The sequence below is a fragment of the Fragaria vesca genome, linkage group LG5 (assembly GCF_000184155.1).
Source record: "Fragaria vesca subsp. vesca linkage group LG5, FraVesHawaii_1.0, whole genome shotgun sequence".
In the NCBI taxonomy this organism is placed as follows: domain Eukaryota; kingdom Viridiplantae; phylum Streptophyta; class Magnoliopsida; order Rosales; family Rosaceae; genus Fragaria; species Fragaria vesca.
The window spans coordinates 28,233,609-28,252,105 of NC_020495.1; the positions used below are offsets into that span (position 1 = coordinate 28,233,609).

The 18,497-nt window shown below is 38.9% G+C and overlaps 4 protein-coding genes across 4 annotated transcripts; 1 reads left to right on the forward strand and 3 right to left on the reverse strand.

The window, feature by feature from the left end:
* Positions 1-284: 284 nt before the first annotated feature.
* Positions 285-2,808, reverse strand: LOC101309744 (F-box protein CPR30-like). Its single transcript, XM_004301905.1, has 4 exons — positions 2,707-2,808; positions 2,516-2,580; positions 725-1,934; positions 285-315 (listed from the first exon to the last, which is right to left on the reverse strand). The coding sequence occupies exons 1-3, from the start codon at positions 2,806-2,808 to the stop codon at positions 737-739; spliced, it is 1,365 nt and encodes a 454-aa protein (XP_004301953.1). The 3' UTR covers positions 285-315; positions 725-736.
* Positions 2,809-5,429: 2,621 nt separating this feature from the next.
* LOC101310034 (F-box protein CPR30-like) lies at positions 5,430-6,710 on the reverse strand. The gene has a single exon (XM_004301906.1). The coding sequence runs from the start codon at positions 6,708-6,710 to the stop codon at positions 5,430-5,432; it is 1,281 nt and encodes a 426-aa protein (XP_004301954.1).
* A 1,542-nt stretch (positions 6,711-8,252) lies between these two features.
* LOC101310325 (membrane-associated 30 kDa protein, chloroplastic-like) lies at positions 8,253-9,233 on the reverse strand. The gene has a single exon (XM_004301907.1). It carries the CDS (start codon positions 9,231-9,233, stop codon positions 8,253-8,255), a length of 981 nt encoding a protein of 326 aa, XP_004301955.1.
* A 487-nt stretch (positions 9,234-9,720) lies between these two features.
* Positions 9,721-11,403, forward strand: LOC101310616 (cyclin-dependent kinase C-2-like). The gene has a single exon (XM_004301908.1). It carries the CDS (start codon positions 9,721-9,723, stop codon positions 11,401-11,403), a length of 1,683 nt encoding a protein of 560 aa, XP_004301956.1.
* The last annotated feature ends 7,094 nt before the right edge of the window (positions 11,404-18,497 follow it).

Genomic DNA, 18,497 nt, shown 5'->3' on the forward strand with positions numbered 1-18,497 from the left:
GATTATGCCACAGCAACATGCACATAGTACACAAAAAGCATTTCTTTCCTAGCAATAGGAACATCAGAGATAAGATTGCATGTTTTGATCTGTAAAAATCCGTCATAACTCACAGAAAGATAATCTGTAGCATAAAGTTAAACTAGCAGCCACTGTTAAATAGAATGACATCAGAAATTCACGAAAAGGAAAAAAAACAAAACATGTAGATAGGTACTGAAAACGCAAATCCAAGAAGCGAATTTTGCACTCCTCAGCTACAGAAAATGCATACTAGCCCAGAGGTTATTAGATCTTTCTGTTTCATGTCGACACCTGCACAAAGTTGAGTGAAAATTAAGTTAACAAGGAAGACTTGACACAATGCAGGAATATATCTAACTAGCAGTAGACCAGTTTCAGAGGTTTTCAATGTAATTGGTTGTGAACAGTGGTGTTTTCCCTTGATGATTGTATGACCCTACTGAAAGGGAGACAGGGAGTTACATATGTATAACTAGGGCAGACAAATTTGAAAAAGGTTTACAAAAAAGTAGGTGGTTCAAACATAGAGACATCAATTACGGAAGAACTATTTCTCAAAATTCCAGGCAATTAAAATTTAGATGCAATCTGTATATTCAAAAGGATAGAAAGAAAATATGCAGAATCTAGAAAAATATTCATGTGACAAAACTATGGTCATCTGTATAACAAAAGCCACATGCTAGAAGAGTAACCTAACCTGTTCTTTTCCTCAACAAGAAACTGCATTATCCACGTCGAGTAAAACCAGACTCTCTTCATAAGAATCAAGAGAATAACAGACACAATCAAGAGTACCAACATTGTTCATTCGTTGACTCACAGGATCAAGTGAAACAAATGTTTGAGTCTCACGGTAATATGGTCCTCTTACTGTGAAAAGTACTTCACCGCTCTTTCTAAAACAAAATATCATACTTCCTTCTGGACCTTGTCGAGCGAGAGTCATCATTTTGGTCCAGGACTCATGCTGGCAATACTCCTTCATAACCCAAATATCAAGATGATTGATATCATTCTCATACCTCGTGAATAAAGCAAGATAATTCCCATCTCCCGTAACAGACAATTTAGAATTGAAGCCCAATTCGGCACAATTTGGCATCAATATCTCGCGAAATGACTCACTGACCAGATCAAATGCCAAAATGAAATAGCGTACACCACCCGCATCTTTCCAATGATTTACAACCCAATGAATATTGCCGTTAAAAAAAAGCATGCGGTCTTGTACCATATATTTGGCATGGAGGAAGAACAGTACCAAGCCTGTAGCTAGTGAATAAACCTCTGCTACAGTTGGACTTTTCACATCTTTATTTTCAAGGATCTCAAGAGTGACAAGCCGAACAACCTTGTAGTCATTGGCCGTAGCATCAAACCCGAAGCCAACAGAATCTTCAAAAGGACCGTGAGTGGTGAAGGTATAACCAGGCCTGGGAAGCGTCACTAACTTTCTTATTGATGGGTTCCAAATTATGTAGCTTACAGCTTTAGAAAGGATATCATCCGCGAGGCACACCAGTCCGTCACAAGTGCCAGCCACACGCAAACACCCATTTATTGGGTCTACCATGTAGTCAATCTGAAAATCTAGCTCACTATACTCATCAAAAGAAGGGTTATCACGATGCAAACAGTAAACCTCATCTGTTGCTTCACGCCTGGAATGATCGTAGCGGCTGCCATGCAGTAGAATCAGAGCCTCATGTTGATGTCTGAGATGTGCGCGAATAAAACCAGAGTTTTTGACAATGGACAACCAGGGCTTGCTCACCGAGGTGCATCTGATCAGACACTTGATGGGTAGTCTGAACAGGATGTCATGTCTGATTTCCTCAGGAAATGCCTCAATCATTGCTTCAGATGATTTCAATTCACTAGCTGAATTTTCCACAATATGAAACCAACTACAATTCACACTAACACAGCACCAAGGGCAAAAAAGCACAGACAAAAGTCCTAATACAGTAATACATCTTGTTTCAAATTATCATTGCTTCTAGATTTCAAGTCCCTATGAACAAATCCAAACAACAGTAGCGATTTACCTCGATGAAGAAATGCTTCAGCTAGAGACTTGGTCTTTTAGCACAGTAAAAACTGTAAAATTGCGTCGGCAAAATCAGGAAGAGGATATATAGTGGACTCGAATAGCTTAATGGGCCGGACTGGGCCGTCGGCAATTTGAGTTAATTTTTTATCTTCACTTTTACATCTGTAAAATGAATTTGGAAAAACAATGCAGTGTTCATTACAAACATTACCACTTTTACATCTGTAAGAGGTAATAATCATAATCGTAAGAAACTTGAATCTGAATTTGAAGGCACACCATTTACCATTACCAACCATTTTAACAAAGAAATCAATTGTACTCGTTTGTTATTTTGGATGAACAAAGGGACAAATAAACAGAGTGCCTCCGAAAATCGTAGATAGAGCAACTAAAACAGGAAAAATCCTTCAAGTTAAAGCAACTCTAATGCACTTGAGTGACTTGACAGCTGCAGAAAACCCAGTCTTCAGCGTAATTTGCCTATCACTAACATTTGACTATAGTGAAAATTCAACAATTATGCTTTACATAGGCATAGTGGAATATGTAAAAATATGTATGTTTGGCCATCTGCAAAAGGGAGGCAATAACTTGACTATCAAGCCTATTCTCTTTCACCTTACATTCTTATATTTGGTGTCGAGGCACAACAGAACTGAAGTTTCTCCATGCATTTGAGTTGTATTCACATCTTCAATATCAAGAGTACGAAGCTTTTTAGTCATTTGTCATAGCATCAAAACCAAACTTAAGAATTTTCTTCAAGTTCGGATATGATGCTATGACCAATGACTAGAGTCTTCATCACAAGACCTTGATGAATCTAACAACCTTTTAGTCAATGATCATAGCATCAAAACCAAACTTAACATTCCTTTGAGCTCGGGTTTGATGCTATGACCAATGACTAGAATGTTTACAAGGACCTTAATGAGTGCAATGACCTTTTAGTCATTGATCATAGCATCAAAACTAAACCAAAGATTCCTTCGAGTTCAGGTAAGATGCTATGACCAATGACTAGAATCTTCACAAGGACCTTAATGAGTGCAATGACCTTTTAGTCATTGATCATAGCATCAAAACTGAACCAAAGATTCCTTCAAGTTCGGGTACGATGCTATGACCAATGACTAGAATCTTCACACCATGAGTGGTGAAGGTCTATTGCTTCGCCAGGAAAGAGTGTCTGGTTGCTTCAAATTTCAGTACCCGTAAAGACCAGTACACAGAACGGGAACTAACTATTGTTCATACAGAAAATAGGTAATCAGCTAGATTTTAAAGAAAACAAACGAGCCAGACACAGAAAAGAAAACACTGACAGATCAGCTACCATGGAAACTCTACAGCCTTTAGATCTTATAGCAGATAACCATTGCCACAAATTTAAATCTGCAACCGTAAAGATGGAGCTTTCCAATTACAGATTGCATCTTTCATTGATATTCAAATGTATTCTTACTCTAGATTATAAGTACCTTGATCACAAATTGGTAACGATTTAACAGTATTAAGCTTTCAAAATGTGCAAAGACGTAGAACGAGATTACCTCGAAGAATTCCTCTTCTGCAAGACCTATGGCGTCGGCGTAAAACCCTAATGATAAAGTACAGGATGCCCTGTATTTATAGCCTAAACTAGAGCCCCCACTGATAATCATGTAATTAAAAATTAAAAATAAAATAAAGAAGGGTTCCCGGCCCAAGTCTAAATGGCCCCGGACAGTTCGCAATTCCTAGCCCATTTTAAAAAAATAAAAAAATAAAAAAATAAAAAAAAATACAACCATATAGCTTAAGCAGATTAATCACAACATCCACTCTTTCATCAAAAGATACGCTTCTCCTGATAGAGCAACTGTCTGAAATCAAAACATATATAGGTAGAGTAGCAATCTAACCAGTTGCAATATATATGACGAAAAAGTATTGCAAATTTAATAACTTAATACTCATCATAAAGCGGACGGATACATAATAAGGATATATATTACATTGGAGTTCTTTTGGAATGAAGTAAGCAACATGATAGAGTGCCTCTAGGAATTCAGATGGTAGGTAGGGTAACCAAAACAGCAACATTATGCAGCAACGTTCCGCACTCCATAGCTAGAGAAAACTCAACGAGTCTTGAGAATCATTTCCCCCTTATTTCCGACCTGCACAAAATTGATTAAATGAAGTGAACAACTAGGCTTTAGCAAGCTATATTACAGTTATATGTACATGATGGTGTCCAATAATGATGTTTGATGTTGATGCAGGCATTCTGAGTGCAAGAAAACTTCAAAAAGGTTTTTCATCTATTTTGGCTTGATGGCTTTATGTCCTATTGAGTTCATTAACACCAAATGAGAGAAACTGAACTGAAGGAAACATTGACATTGATCCTCCTATACCAAAAAAAAAAAAAAAAACAAAAAAAAGAGAACTCCTACTATCAGTTTCTAACTATGCAGTTTTTGGTTCATCATTTTGTCCTCAGAGGTCTATTTGGAAATAAGCAAAGACGCAGCAATAATAGTCTTAATTAACAACTACAACATCAAATGCTCAGAGAGTATCATATCCTCCCCTCTTTTTCACTTGCAGTACCACTTATTCCTAATCCTGGATAGAGAGCACAAGGCTAATCAAGAAACTAAATTAGCAGAGTCAGAACCTAGAAAGAATCAATATAAACGAAAAACATATGTTGGTCACTGCAAAGTATTAAACTTAATATCACTAGTTCTCCTATTTCTTCTCAAGAGTGGGATTCTAACTCCTCTTCATGCTTCACATCAAGGAGGCTTAGTTGGAAACTGAACTAAGGTACAGCTAAACTGAACTAAGCATCAATTGCGGTAACTGCTGTACAGTTCAATAGTAGCATCAACAACTTGACGGTGCAAAGTTAAAGTAATTCCAAGCTGATGTTGTACAATACATGAAACTACAATTACTGATAATGGAAGTAGTTCAATCATATAAAGTCAGTAGCTAGGTCATTAATTTCTGATTTTCCAAACCACCAAACAAGAGTTACATTTAGTTACAAACTTGGGTTACAAGATAACAAAAGCAAGAAAGATTATCAGCTAAGAGAGGAAAATATATGAAACAATAGCAACAGTAACTTGACAACAAAAAAAGCCAAAAAGCTAAAAACAGAACATTTGAAATGTGCCAAGAAAAATTACAACACTTGGCAAAGTAACTAAATGAATCAGTGTACAGAACACCAACTCTGTGGCTGTGCTTAAATGCAATAATCACAGTTTACAAAGCAGATGCATTCAAACAAGAGAACGAAATTCACAGAAATTCAGTGCTCTAAATAATCACCTTACCTCTTTTTCCCTTAGTAAGAAGCTGCATCCTTGCTGTCAAGCAAAACAAGGCTTTCTTCATAAGGGAGAACAGCACAAAGCTGACCTCCTGCAACCCCAAGACTTTTAAACTGTTTGCTCACCAGGTCAACTGAAACTAGTTCAAGATCATCTTCACGTGCCAACACCACTTCTCCACTCTTCCTAAAACATAGTGCCCCCCGTAAACTCCTCTCCGGACCTTGTGGAGTGAGAATCATCAATTTGGTCCACGACTTCTCCACACAATATTCTCCCATCAGCCATATATCAAGAAAGGAATCAGTGACACTCTGGCACCTTGCAAACAGAGCAATGGACTTTTTGTCCCCGGAAACAGACAACCGCAATGCCAATGACCCATCCAATTTGAAATTCTTTGGCAACATCATCTCTCCAAAGGACTCCACGCCCACATCAAATGTCAAAACAAAGTAGCTATAAGCACCATCAGTGAGACGTAAAGCCAACCAGTGAAGCACTCCATTAACAAAAGCTTGTGACGAGCAGCCACAGATTTGACATGGAGGAAGATCAGAACGAAGCCTACTCCAACACCCCTTTGCCAGTGAATAAACCTGCGCTATAGTCGGGCAGTCATAAACTCTTTCATTGACATCAATAAGAGTAGCAAGTCTCACAACCTTAAAGTCATTGGTCACAGCATCATAACCAAGACCAATGGTAGCCTCATACCCACCATGACTACAATACTTAACAAGGGGATCAGGAAGAATCACATACTTCCTCACACAAGGGTTCCACAAAACGAAGCTATAAGCATAAAGCTCTAAATCATCAGAAAGACACACCAACCCATTACAACTAGCCACCATACGAAAACACTGATTCACCAGAATCTGCTTAAGACCAATGGGAAATTCAATCTTACAATACTCCCCAAAAGCAGAATTATCATAATGCAAAGAGTACAGGTCTTCCTTGAACCCTTCTACGTGGGGTTTGCCCAAAACATGGTAAAGGTCTTCACCAAACACAGTGTGGAGTAGTAGGAGGTGAGTGGCATTCTGGGTATTGAAGCTACGTTTGTGGGTGAGGTGGGTGAGAATAAAGGTTGGGTCTTTGATGATGGTCCTCCATGACTTGCAGACTGAAGTGCATTTGACTAGAGGTTTGATGGGTAGTCTGATTAGGACATCATGTATGAGTTCTTGAGGAAAATCTTTGATCAAATTCTTGAAGGCCAAAGAAAGCTTAGAGATGGAGGCAGGGGTCAAGAGAGTCTTACCTTCTTCACATGAATCCTCCCACATTTTGAGAAAGTTTGAGTCTTTCTTTCTGTGAAGTGGGAGTGAGATTTAGGCAACGGCGCAAACCCTACAAGGAAATTGGACTTGATTTATAGTATGAGAGGAAATTGTATTAAAGTAATGTTCAAAATTGCAAAGCTTCCCACCAATGCTTGCGGTGAATTATATTTTTACCACAAATTGGAGGTTGAGTTTTGTTATGGCCCCTCATTCGCCATTTTTGACCACGATGGCTTTTCATTGTATACCCTTGCAATTCTGAAAATTACCGCTTGCACACAACACTTTGCTCTTTTAGTCGTGTTCGTCTTTTTTCTTTTTTCTTTGCTCTTGCTTTGGCTGAGTCTCTACTACAATCTCGATTTCTATCTATAATCTAAAATAAAAATGAACTTAATTTAATACTTATTGAAGTATATATGACAAATTGACTTTTAAATTTTATCAATCAATAATCAATTTAGGTGACGATCGATACATATAGAACATAGTCTTTTGTTAAAGAAATTGTATCTCATTATTGGATTCCAATCCAAAGTGATTATAGATGTCTTATGCTAAACGAGTCAAAAGATGGATCATGCTCAAAATTGCACAATTAGTACTTTCGTCGATCACCACCATCATTGCTGTCACATTGATGCGAAGTCTGAAAATCCGGTTGTTGCGGATGGGTAGTGAGGGTTGCCGGCGGGCGTATCAGATTTGAAAAGATGTTTGCCGTGGTACATTTGGAACTTTCATATGCAAAAACAAAACCATGTAACATTAGGAAAAGGAAAACATGGAGGAGTACCCAGTGGCGGAACCAGGATTTAATTGTTACATGGGTTAATTGTAACACCAAAAAAATTTTAACGAATCTTGACGTATTGTGCGATTAATTTTTACGAAAAGTATAACTAAGTCTTATAAAACGAGGCCGCAAAGGTTCAATGGTATTAGGTGTAAGACGGAGTATTCGACAAAAAACATGGTGTAAGATGGAGTACTGGGGTTTGAGATATCTACACGTGTGTGTTAGGGTTTTGTAATCAGACTATTAGTCCTATATTATATCTTTCTCTCAACTTTTACAGATGCTTGCATCCGTTGCATACTTGCATGGCCACCATGCATATCTCTTCCAACACACACTTTTTTCTGAGTTTCTCCTTGCTGAAATGTTTTAGCTTCTCAGATTTTCTCTCTTTGTTTTTGTTTTATGAGAAAGAGAAAAAAATGAGCATGATGTAAGAAGAATGAAGAAGAAAAAATGAGCATGATGTAGTTTTTTTCTCTGACTTCAGATTCTCACCTGGGCTCTAGCCTAGTCAAGACTGGCTAAATCGTAACTATTTCGAGGAGCAAGAAAACATCTAGAAATTGGCTAGAGTGGCAAAACATCAAGTTCATAGATTATAGCAGAGTGACATATATATTATTACTTCAAATCTGTACGCCTTCTACTATACAAATATGCTAATTTAACCAGCTCGTTAAATGAAACCAAATGACTTGTGTCTAAATAATTCAAACAGGTTAGGTGTGCATGCAAAACAAAACTTACAAGCAGTCGACCTTGGCTTTCAGTCTCAACTCACTAAGCCCCATCTCAATCACAGAATCGTTTAACAGGTATGCCTTGTTTGAAGCAGCAACGGTTCTCCCAGGAGGAAGCTCACCTTTCTTGGACCTACCTGCAGACAGTTGTTTCTTCAACTTTGCAAGGTCATCTTCAACAGAAGAAGAGCTCTCTAGCACCGCAAACTTTCCTTCCACATCATCCATAGTTAACTGGCCAAGAGCTTCCATTGCCAACACTTTCTCTTCCATCATTCCAAAAGCCGAAAGGGCACTACCCGTATCAACATTCCCCACCATCTCACCCACTTCACTAGCAACCTTTGCAGACCTAGCGCGCGCTTTCAGGGTATCCTTTTTCGACATTGCCTCATGTATCTTGCTCTCTAAAATCTTTGTATTCGAGACAAGACTATCAAAAGCACCCTTCTGTTGATCAAGTTGTGATCTCAGAGAACTAGCATTATCCGCAAGAGATATTCGCCTCTTGAGAGCTTCACGTGCTAAATCTTCCTCTCCTTGTTTTCGGTACCAATCCTCTGAAGCCCGTTTCGCAGCTTCATACTTGTTTTCCAGCATTTTTCGAGATGCCATTGCTTGTGCTGAGGCCTGTCGCATCTTGGCCAGATCATCTTTCATTTCGAGAACTGCTTGCTCTAACATTTTCTCAGGATCTTCAAACGAAGACATGATTGCATTTGCATATGACTTGATAACCATAGCAAACCGGTCGAAAAGGTTCATACGGGCAACAAGAGCTGTTCCACGATGTTTGTAATGGTTTTGCTTATTGGAAGGAGCAACCCTAATCGTTTCAAGTTTTAGAGCTCCCACCCCGGCGTTATAGAACGACGTTGTGAGAGGTCTCCTTACCATAGAGAGACCGGTGGAGGATGAAGATGAAGAGGCTGCAAGCATTGATGGAATGGTCATTCCTATAAAAATCTGCGAATTAGCGGCCATCATATTATGCTCACAAATCTCAGATCGTTAAGTGTCGGCTGCGAACCCTAACTCTTAAGGGTTAAGGAATAGGAGGATTGCTCTCATATATGCTAAAATCACATTATTTCCTTAATTGCCCAAAAAAGAAAAAGAAAAAAACTTGGATTAAAAAAAGTTTTATATAAATAATTTTTTTGGAGATAAAGTTAATTTTATATAAATATTATGGAACGGGTCAAACATCCCAAAGAAAAAAAAAATTCAAATTGACCAGATATGAATGTTCCCCTTTCCAAATAGGAAGGGGATTCCTTTTCCTAACGGAATTAGTATTTATTTCCACCACCAGTGGGAAACTCTAAAGCCTATAAGAGAACCACGCGAGACTACTCATTTCATTACTCTCTCTCTCTCTCTCTCTCTCTCTCTAAGTTTCCGTTTAAGATCACTCAGATCGATCATCTTCTTTCCCTGTTCTTGATTACTATTCTTGATTCAGGAAACAATGGCAGTAGCGGCCCGTGGGAAGCTCAACTTCGACGAAGAAGTCCCCGACGGATGCAGAGGCGTCGATTCCTTCGAGAATCTGAAACTTCTTGGCCAGGGCACATATGGCGAAGTCAACAAAGCTAAGGAAAAAAGGACCGGAGAGATTGTTGCTCTAAAGAAACTGAAGCTGGCAAAGGGGAATTACGAGAAGGAAGGCTTCCCCTTGACTGCAATAAGAGAAATCAAGATCCTGAACAAGCTTCTTCACGAAAATATCATCAAGTTGAAGGAGATTGTCACATCTCCGGTGCAAAGTCCCAGTGTTGATGATGGTGACATGACTGACATCTATATGGTGTTCGAATACATGGACCATGACTTGACCGGTCTGGCTAAGCGGGCTAGATTTACAGTCCCACAGGTTAAGTGCTACATGAGCCAACTCTTGAAGGGGCTTCACTATTGTCATGCCAATGGAGTGCTTCATCGAGATATCAAAAGCTCGAATCTTCTTATAAACAATGAAGGCAGTTTGATGCTTGCAGATTTTGGGCTTGCCCGGAACTTTTGGGCGGAAGATTGTCATCAGAATGCTGAGCTTACCAGTCAAGTCGTCACGCTTTGGTATAGACCTCCAGAGTTGCTGCTTGGGGCTACCAAGTATGGTCCGGCTGTTGATATGTGGTCTGCTGGTTGTATCTTCGCTGAGCTTCTATGCCAAGGAAGGCCAATTTTCAATAGTCCAACTGAGGCAGGTGTTATAAGTAAGATTGTTGAGGTTCGTGGAGCTCCAGATGAGGCCAACTGGCCTGGAGTTTCAAAGCTGCCTTTGTATAACACCTTCTTGAGCAAAGCGAAATCGCACCAGAAGCCTCTTAGGCCTCTTAGTGAGATTTTCGGGCATTGTGACCGCCATGCTTTGGAGCTGTTGGAGAAGTTGCTCACTCTTGATCCTTCTAAGAGAATATCTGCCAAGGATGCTTTGGATGCTGACTACTTCTGGACTGATCCATTACCGTGTGATCCGAAAAGTCTGCCCAAAAACTATAAGTCATCACATGAGTTAGATATCAGAAATGAGCATGATGATATGAAAAAGCACAAGCAGCAGCAGCAACAGCAATTGCAAGATGAGGAAAATGTTGTTAAACGTCAGAAACCGGTGGAGTACCAGAACCGACAGCCCCATGCAGTTACACCACCCCTTCATCAGCAATCTGAAAAGGCAGAAGCCAGGGAGCAACAACCTTACCGTCCCAAAAACTATAAGTCATCACATGAGCTAGATATCAGAAATGAGCATGATAATATGAAAAAGCGCAAGCAGCAGCAACAGCAGCAATTGCAAGATGAGGAAAATATTGTAAAACGTCAGAAACCGGTGGAGTACCAAAAGCGACTGCCCCATGCCGTTACACCACCCCTTCATCAGCAATCTGAAAAGGTAGAAGCCAGGGAGCAACAACCTTACCGTCCCACGCTTTATCAGCAATACGAAAAGGCAGAAGGCAGAGAGCAACAACCTTGCCGTCCCAGCCACCGTTCTCAGCCACCGGTTGCTGCATGGCGTCGTCACCGTTATGAGAGTAGGCCTCCTCGGCCCTATGATGGGGCAAGAAGATATTATCAGAATGATTGTTCTGCTTCAGCTCGGGACTCATACATGAGGGATGAAAGGCGCTATCGGCGGCGTTATTAGCTATTAGAAGTTATGCTCTCACCTACTAACAATGAGTGGGTTTGGCCTTTATTGCCGTAGGTTTTACTTAACATTACTTGAATTGCATATGTTTCCCTCTGTAATTATTGTCCAAATGAAAATATTAAACTTCTTCAGATCGATGAGTTCTCGATTCTGTTATGATCTTATTGGCTTGTATTTTCTTTTCTGCTGATTGATGGATCGGTATACTTAAAAATAGGTGCCAACTTGATCACTTAAGCTCCTGTCCTTCAGTCACCTGCAGCCAGTGTCAAAGTAATCCTTATTGGCAAATCTTTCTGTTGAACAACAAACTGTAACTAGAAAAGGAAACAAGTCCCTTGTATTTCTTTTGCATATAATGATAGTACCCCATATCTACATGAACAATCAAAGCATGAGCCAAAACCAAAGAGCATGCATAAGATTACATATGTTCCTTGTGGAAACATAGGGATGCAATGAATTTTTTCATTGATGACAGACGCGTATAGGAATCAACAACTGCAAATGCACATCCTCCTCCTCATCTTCAGGCAAATGTTAATCTATGATTACAATCCTACAACAATCAACTTCATAGCCCATCAGAAGTTTTATGTCAACTTCTACATAAAAGTTTTATCAGATGCAGAAGTTAAACATCAAATTGGAAGCTGTATTCCTAAATACACCAAATTAGATGCCTCCTACAAGTCATTTCATCATCAAAGCATTAGCGCCAAGCCGCCAAACTATTTCTTTCCTCTCCCCCTCTAAGAAAAACAACAGTTTTATGGGGAGACTGGAGACACAAATCTTTCTAAGTCAAAAACCAGATCCCTAAATTACATTGTAACCTACCCAGAGAATCAAACATATACAACTCCTCAAACTAATAAACCGAATAAGAAACCATGCCGATCTACAGTAACGGAAATTGAGCAATTGAGCATATTCTGTTTCTTTTCCTACAGAGTACAGACACAAAGTAATGTAGACCTTTTCATTATGTACTAACCGAAGAAAAATTAATGATCCCAACAATTAATCACAAAACAAGAGAAACAAGTCAACTTGGCACTGTAAATTCTCAATTACCTTGGGAAATGGCTAGAGCATCAAGAATTCCTAGGAGGTCATTGATGAGGTCATGGTAGGTGGTTTTCTCCGGTTCGGGTGGCCCGTTATCCGGCGGTGGTTACGGCGATCATCTGGTGGCGCCACGAGTACCAGACTTCCGGGAATCCGTGCGACCACGTTGGGACCTGAAAAACAACAAAGAACCGAAGTGTTCGACCAGACTAGGAATAACTAAGTTGGAAAGAACAGAACTTTAATTGCATTGTTTTCCGGGATATGTTCTGACCGGTTACGACGTCAGAGAAATGGAGGTTCAGGCCATGCTCGGTAATGTACTTGTGCTGAATCTGGTCCATCATTTCTGAATAGGAGTCTTCGGGGACTCGAGGCATAGTGTCAGCAATGTTCCGAAAAAATAATAATAATAATAATAGAAAAAGGATAAACGAACTGGGCCTTTGCGGGCTAGACGGAACCCTGGTGGGAGGCTGGGCCGCCCACCTTTAAAAAAATTAAAAAGGAATTTAAAAAATAGGCGAACTGGGCATCTGCCATAATTAACTTGTGTACGTGGCTAATCGTTCATCTATGACTCTTCATTTCAGAAAAGAATGAATGCAAGATAGATAGAATCTTTTACTGTGTTGGATGCATGTTGGCATTTGTTTAGTTATTACTACAAAGGAAGGCTGAGATACAAATCTGAAATCTGTGAGAGTTTTGTACTTTAATTTGTTCTGAGTTGTCATTGTAGTTACTTGATCGAGATCGATGGATCAAGAGAGACAGAAATCAGGTTGCAATGGATGTTAGCAAGGCAAGGAGATAGTAGATTAGTAGGAATATATAGTCTAATCCCATTTCCCGTCTGTGGGTGGAAGTACTGTTGCAGTTTTCACTTTCATCCAGTATTCTTCTTGCCTGCTAAAATACTTCCTGCTATTGTGTCGGTATGTAACTATATATAAGTATATAACAGTAGTTTATTAGTGTATGCTGAACAAGCTAGAAATCAGCAGAGGAAAGGTTTCTACTACAGGAAAACATGGATTCTTGTGAACAATTGCTGTGACTAGTAAAGAGGTACAAACAATTAAAGATGAAATACCACATAAATTGTTAGCAAACAGATGGTCCTCGAACATAATAAGTGTTTTTATAGACCTCTGCTCGTTCTTCTATCTTTAACCTTTAACCTCGCCTATATCATCTGTGATCGATCTATTTTGTTGGGGAGATAGCTATCAAGACCGACTCATGATCAACTCATGATGTACTCATGACTACTCACAATGTATTGACTATTGAGCCTTGAGCTTCATTTTTTTTTTCTAATCAATTCTTTAGCTCATGTCATCGTTATCATGTATCAGATGGTTTTAAGTTTAATAAATTGTTTTCAAGCATGAACTGGTTCAACTTTTCCCCTCAGTTTCTTGAAGGGTCAGATCAGCACCACAAAATATAGTGTTTGAAGTGCAATTGCTCTGGTCTTTGCCGTTCCTCTACAATCAGTTTCAGTTTTCTCTGCTTGTTATTTTGAATGCTAGTAAGTGTTTCTATAAGTATTTTGCAATGATGCTTGCATATCCAAAATCACAATGCACCTAAGTAGAGTCAACTTATGAACAAGTCTTGAAAGAATGTTATCCACAATTCCACATACAGAATATATATATATATATATATATATATATATATATAAATCTTCAACTGTATGCCCTTCACGCTTTCTTCTCATATTGATTCAGCCCTAGAAGCTTTGAAAATCTAAGTGTTTAAATCGGTTCAACCATCTAAAATATATAAATAGGGCACTAGCCCTTCTTTTTGCTCGATATGCAAAGTCAAATTAATTCTGAAGAAATGAAAATTATTGCAGAACCCATACTCTTTGCAACTGTCTCTGTAATTGGTGTTGCTCTTCTGATTTTTGTTATATATATGTACCGAAGGGGCGGTGTTGTTATTGGGAACCAAAACAATGATCAGAAATTTGAAGGCAGAGTTGCCAATACGGATGGTGGAATGATCATTTTGTCGGGAGCTGGCGCTGCTTTGGCCACTGCAGTTGTCCTAGCAAACGGAGCCACTGCTGATGTAATTGGTGGCACCGGTGGTTGCGGCGGTGGCTGTGGTGGTTGCGGGGGTTGTGGTGGATGATGAGGTTATGGTGTGCTGGCTGTTGATGGTGAAATAACATCGATCATAGTTCATATACTTCATACTAGCTACTATTTCCTTCTTCGATCTTCTTTTCTTTTATTTTCGACGTTAGTGATTATGTAATTATTAGATCTTAATTAGTAGTTCTTACACTAGCTATGTGCAGTTATATCAGGGTTGAAAGCAGGCCTGCAATATTTGGTACTGTATATATACTTTCAATCTTTCATAATCAGTTCAATTACTCAAAGACCGGCTGAAATTGGAGTTTTAGTCTCAATTATTTGCTATGAACTAGATTTTGGCCTCAATATTAGATACCTATAAATCGGGGACAATAACAACTATATGAAGTGAAAGAGCAGAATAGCATTCAAACTATTTATTCAGAATAGCATTCAAAATAGCATTCAACTAATCAAGATAATTATAATCAAGTGTCTGAAGTGCAAGTGCTCTGGTCTTTGCCGTATGCCGTTCCTCTCTACAATTAATCAAGTTTCAGTTTTCTCTGCTATTTTGAATGCTATTCTGGTTTCCTGATAACTTTCAGATTTGTTTTCTCAACTTTTGTTAATTTGCAAGAGCAGGCTCAATGCCTCAATATATAGAGGTTGAAAATATTTCTCTGAGAAATTTATTCACTGAGGGTAATAAACAATATAACTCTACATTCAGGATAAGATAAATGTCAGCACGGAAATGAATGCAGTGGTCAATGTCGCATTTAAGCATGACATTAATCGTTACAAAGATATATGTGATGTTGGATGCAGTCATAAATTTGACATCAATACAACTATAAGTTGATAATCAATGCAGCAGTAACCGCAAACAATAAGTATGGTACGTAAGGATTACTGGATTACAACCATAAGTGCAAGAATGAATATAGCCACAAGAGTGAAGGAATGAAAACAGTCCTAAGTTTTCCCGGTTGAGGACGCGGCACTTGCTGCGGCGACTTTGGGTGGCGGCCATCGTCCCCTTTGCTGTGATGTGTTTCTGTTAGCTAGGGTTTGTTCTGGTTTTGGGTATGTTGGGCTTTCTTTCCTTGCTTTCTGTATGGGGTACAACAGTGGGGTACAATAGAGGGGAAGACTTCCTTTTTGTATGGTCGTGATCGGCTTCCCCTATTGTATGTATCGTATACATGTGGCTTTGGGAGGTAGTAGTTGGTTGCTGGATAGGAGCTTATTTCCAGTTCGTGGTTGGTTGCTTGTAATTAAATGTTGTTTTGTACACAAGTCTGCTTTAATAAAATGTATACATGTCTTCTCAATAAAAAAAAAAAATGAAAACAGTCCTAACTCACCGTCCAAGTAAGTTCTTTCGTATATAAAGGAGGCACGATGACAAGGTAAGGGAACTAATCCTAATGCTTTCTATCTCACTCAACTAAGACAAAAAACTGACTTACACATCGGAAAGTTTTCTACATATACCCCCTTCTCGTGTGCTGACATAGAAACATCCGGTCATAGGCCAACAGAAACTTCTCGGTCGTTTCAGGTCAGCACCCGCTCTAGTCTGTGTTTATTGGTGAGTCAAGCTCCTCTACGGAAGTTTTCGATACCAACATGCACTTAGCTTCAACAGGCTGCAAATTAAAGATAATTGTCAACTATAAAAATGCACGTACAATTAATGACAACAAGATCTAATATATTTAGAAGAATTTTGCAGTGATACTAGCATATCCAAAATCACAATCCACCTAAAGTCAACATATGAACAAGTCTTGAAAGAATGATATATCCACATACAGTATATAAATCTCAACTGTATGCCCTTCGCGCTTTCTTCTTGTATTCCTAGAAACTGCTTAATTTGCAAATATGATTGATTAATCCGGCCTAAACACATCTAATTAACGTATAATTGTATATAAATAGCGTGCTAGCCCTTCTTGCTGGATATGCAAAGCCAAATTAAGCCTGAAGAAATGAGAACTGTTCCAGCAGTCATGTTCTTTGCAACTGTCTCTGTATTTGGTGTTGTTCTTTTGATTTTTGTTATATATATGTACCGAAGGGGCGGTGTTGTGATTGGGAGCCAAAAGAGGGATCAGCAATCTGAAGGCAGAGTTGCCAATACGGATGGTGGAATGATCATTTTGTCCGGAGCTACTGGCGCTGCTTTGGCCACTGCTGTTGTCATAGACAGCGGAGCTAGTACTGCTGGTGTTAATGGTGGCACCGGTGGTTGCGGAGGTGGCTGTGGTGGTTGCGGAGGTGGCTGTGGTGGTTGCGGGGGTGGTGGATGATGAAGTTATGGTGCGCTGGCTGTTGTCTGTTGATAGGGAAATAACATCATAGTCCATACACTTCACATACTACTATTTCCTTCTTCGATCTTCTTTTCTTTTATTTCGACTTAAATGATTATGTATTATTAGATTTTAGTAGTTCTTACACTAGCTATGTGCAATTATATCAGGGTTAAGCATGCATGCAATATTTGGTATTGCATGGATACTTTCAATCTTTTATGATCAACTCAATTACTCAAAGACCGGCTGAATACTGGGGTTATAGCCTCAATTATTTGCTCTGAACTAGATTTTAGTCTAAGTATTTGATGCCTATAAATTGGGAACAATAACAAATATATGAAGAAAGAGTAAAGTGAGCTAAATAAACAGGCTGAAAATGATAATTATAATAAGTACATCAATATTATAGAAAACTAGATGATGCCCGTGCGATGTTACGATTTGTAGAAACTGTTCTTAGCTAACGTAAATATATATATATATATATATATATATATATATATGTTTTTGTGTGAATCATTGATACTAAAGATAGAAATTTATGCCCGTAAAATGACTGCAAAATCTAATGAACAAGTCTTTGGCAATATTCCTTGGAGATATAAAATTCTGATGCACCAAAGTGTCAAATTATGAACAAGGCTCGATATAATTAAATATTATCGGAATTATCCACATATAAATAACAAAGTCATATGCGCTTCACGCTTTAATTTCTTCATCCTGGAATCGATCAAAGTCATCAAACCCTAGATATATTGCTACGAAATCAAATTGTTTAATAAGGTCCAACCACATGCAAGTGATGCGACTACTCCTAAGCTTGTTTAACATGTAATTGCCCGATATGCAAAGTTTCAGAAATGAAAAACCTCACAAATCTCCTAGCTAGTCTACGGTGCTACCTCTGTGGTTTGTGTTGCTTTTATAATTCTGTTTATTCGTCTGTACTGATGCAAGGGTGTTACGATCGTGAACTTCAAGAAGAACCAGCGATATGAAGCGAGACTTGCGGCCGAACGAGCTGCTTATAGAAGTAAATTGGCCAAGTTATCATTAGATGTTGAAAGAGGTAGCTAGTAATGGAACCAAGGATGCTGGAATAGTGATTTTGGCGGGAGCCGGCGCTGCTGTAGCCACTGCAGCTGTCGTAGGCAGTGGAGCTGGCACTAGTGATGTCAATGATGGCGGCGGTGGCTCTGGGCTGGGGTGAGGGTGGTGGCTGTGGGGGTTGTGGTGGAGATTGACGTACGTTATGGTTCTTGTCTTCTGGTGACAGTTGAAAGGTGATATTACATCATATGTATGCTACTATTCCCTTTTCTTTCTACTTTGATGATAAAAGATTACATCGATCGTTTTCTATGTGCAATTCATTAATCATTTGCAATGCAACTACGTCCATTAACTCTTTCATTTCATATGCTTTGGTGTTGCCTAGTCAATCAGTCACTAAGCTTATATGTCGATGAAGTTCTCATACGTTACAAAATTACTGTAAAGATCTTCAATACGACTTATGAATTCGAAGAACGAGTTATTATATACTTATATAGTGACATTAATTTACTTGTCTTTTTTTTTTTTT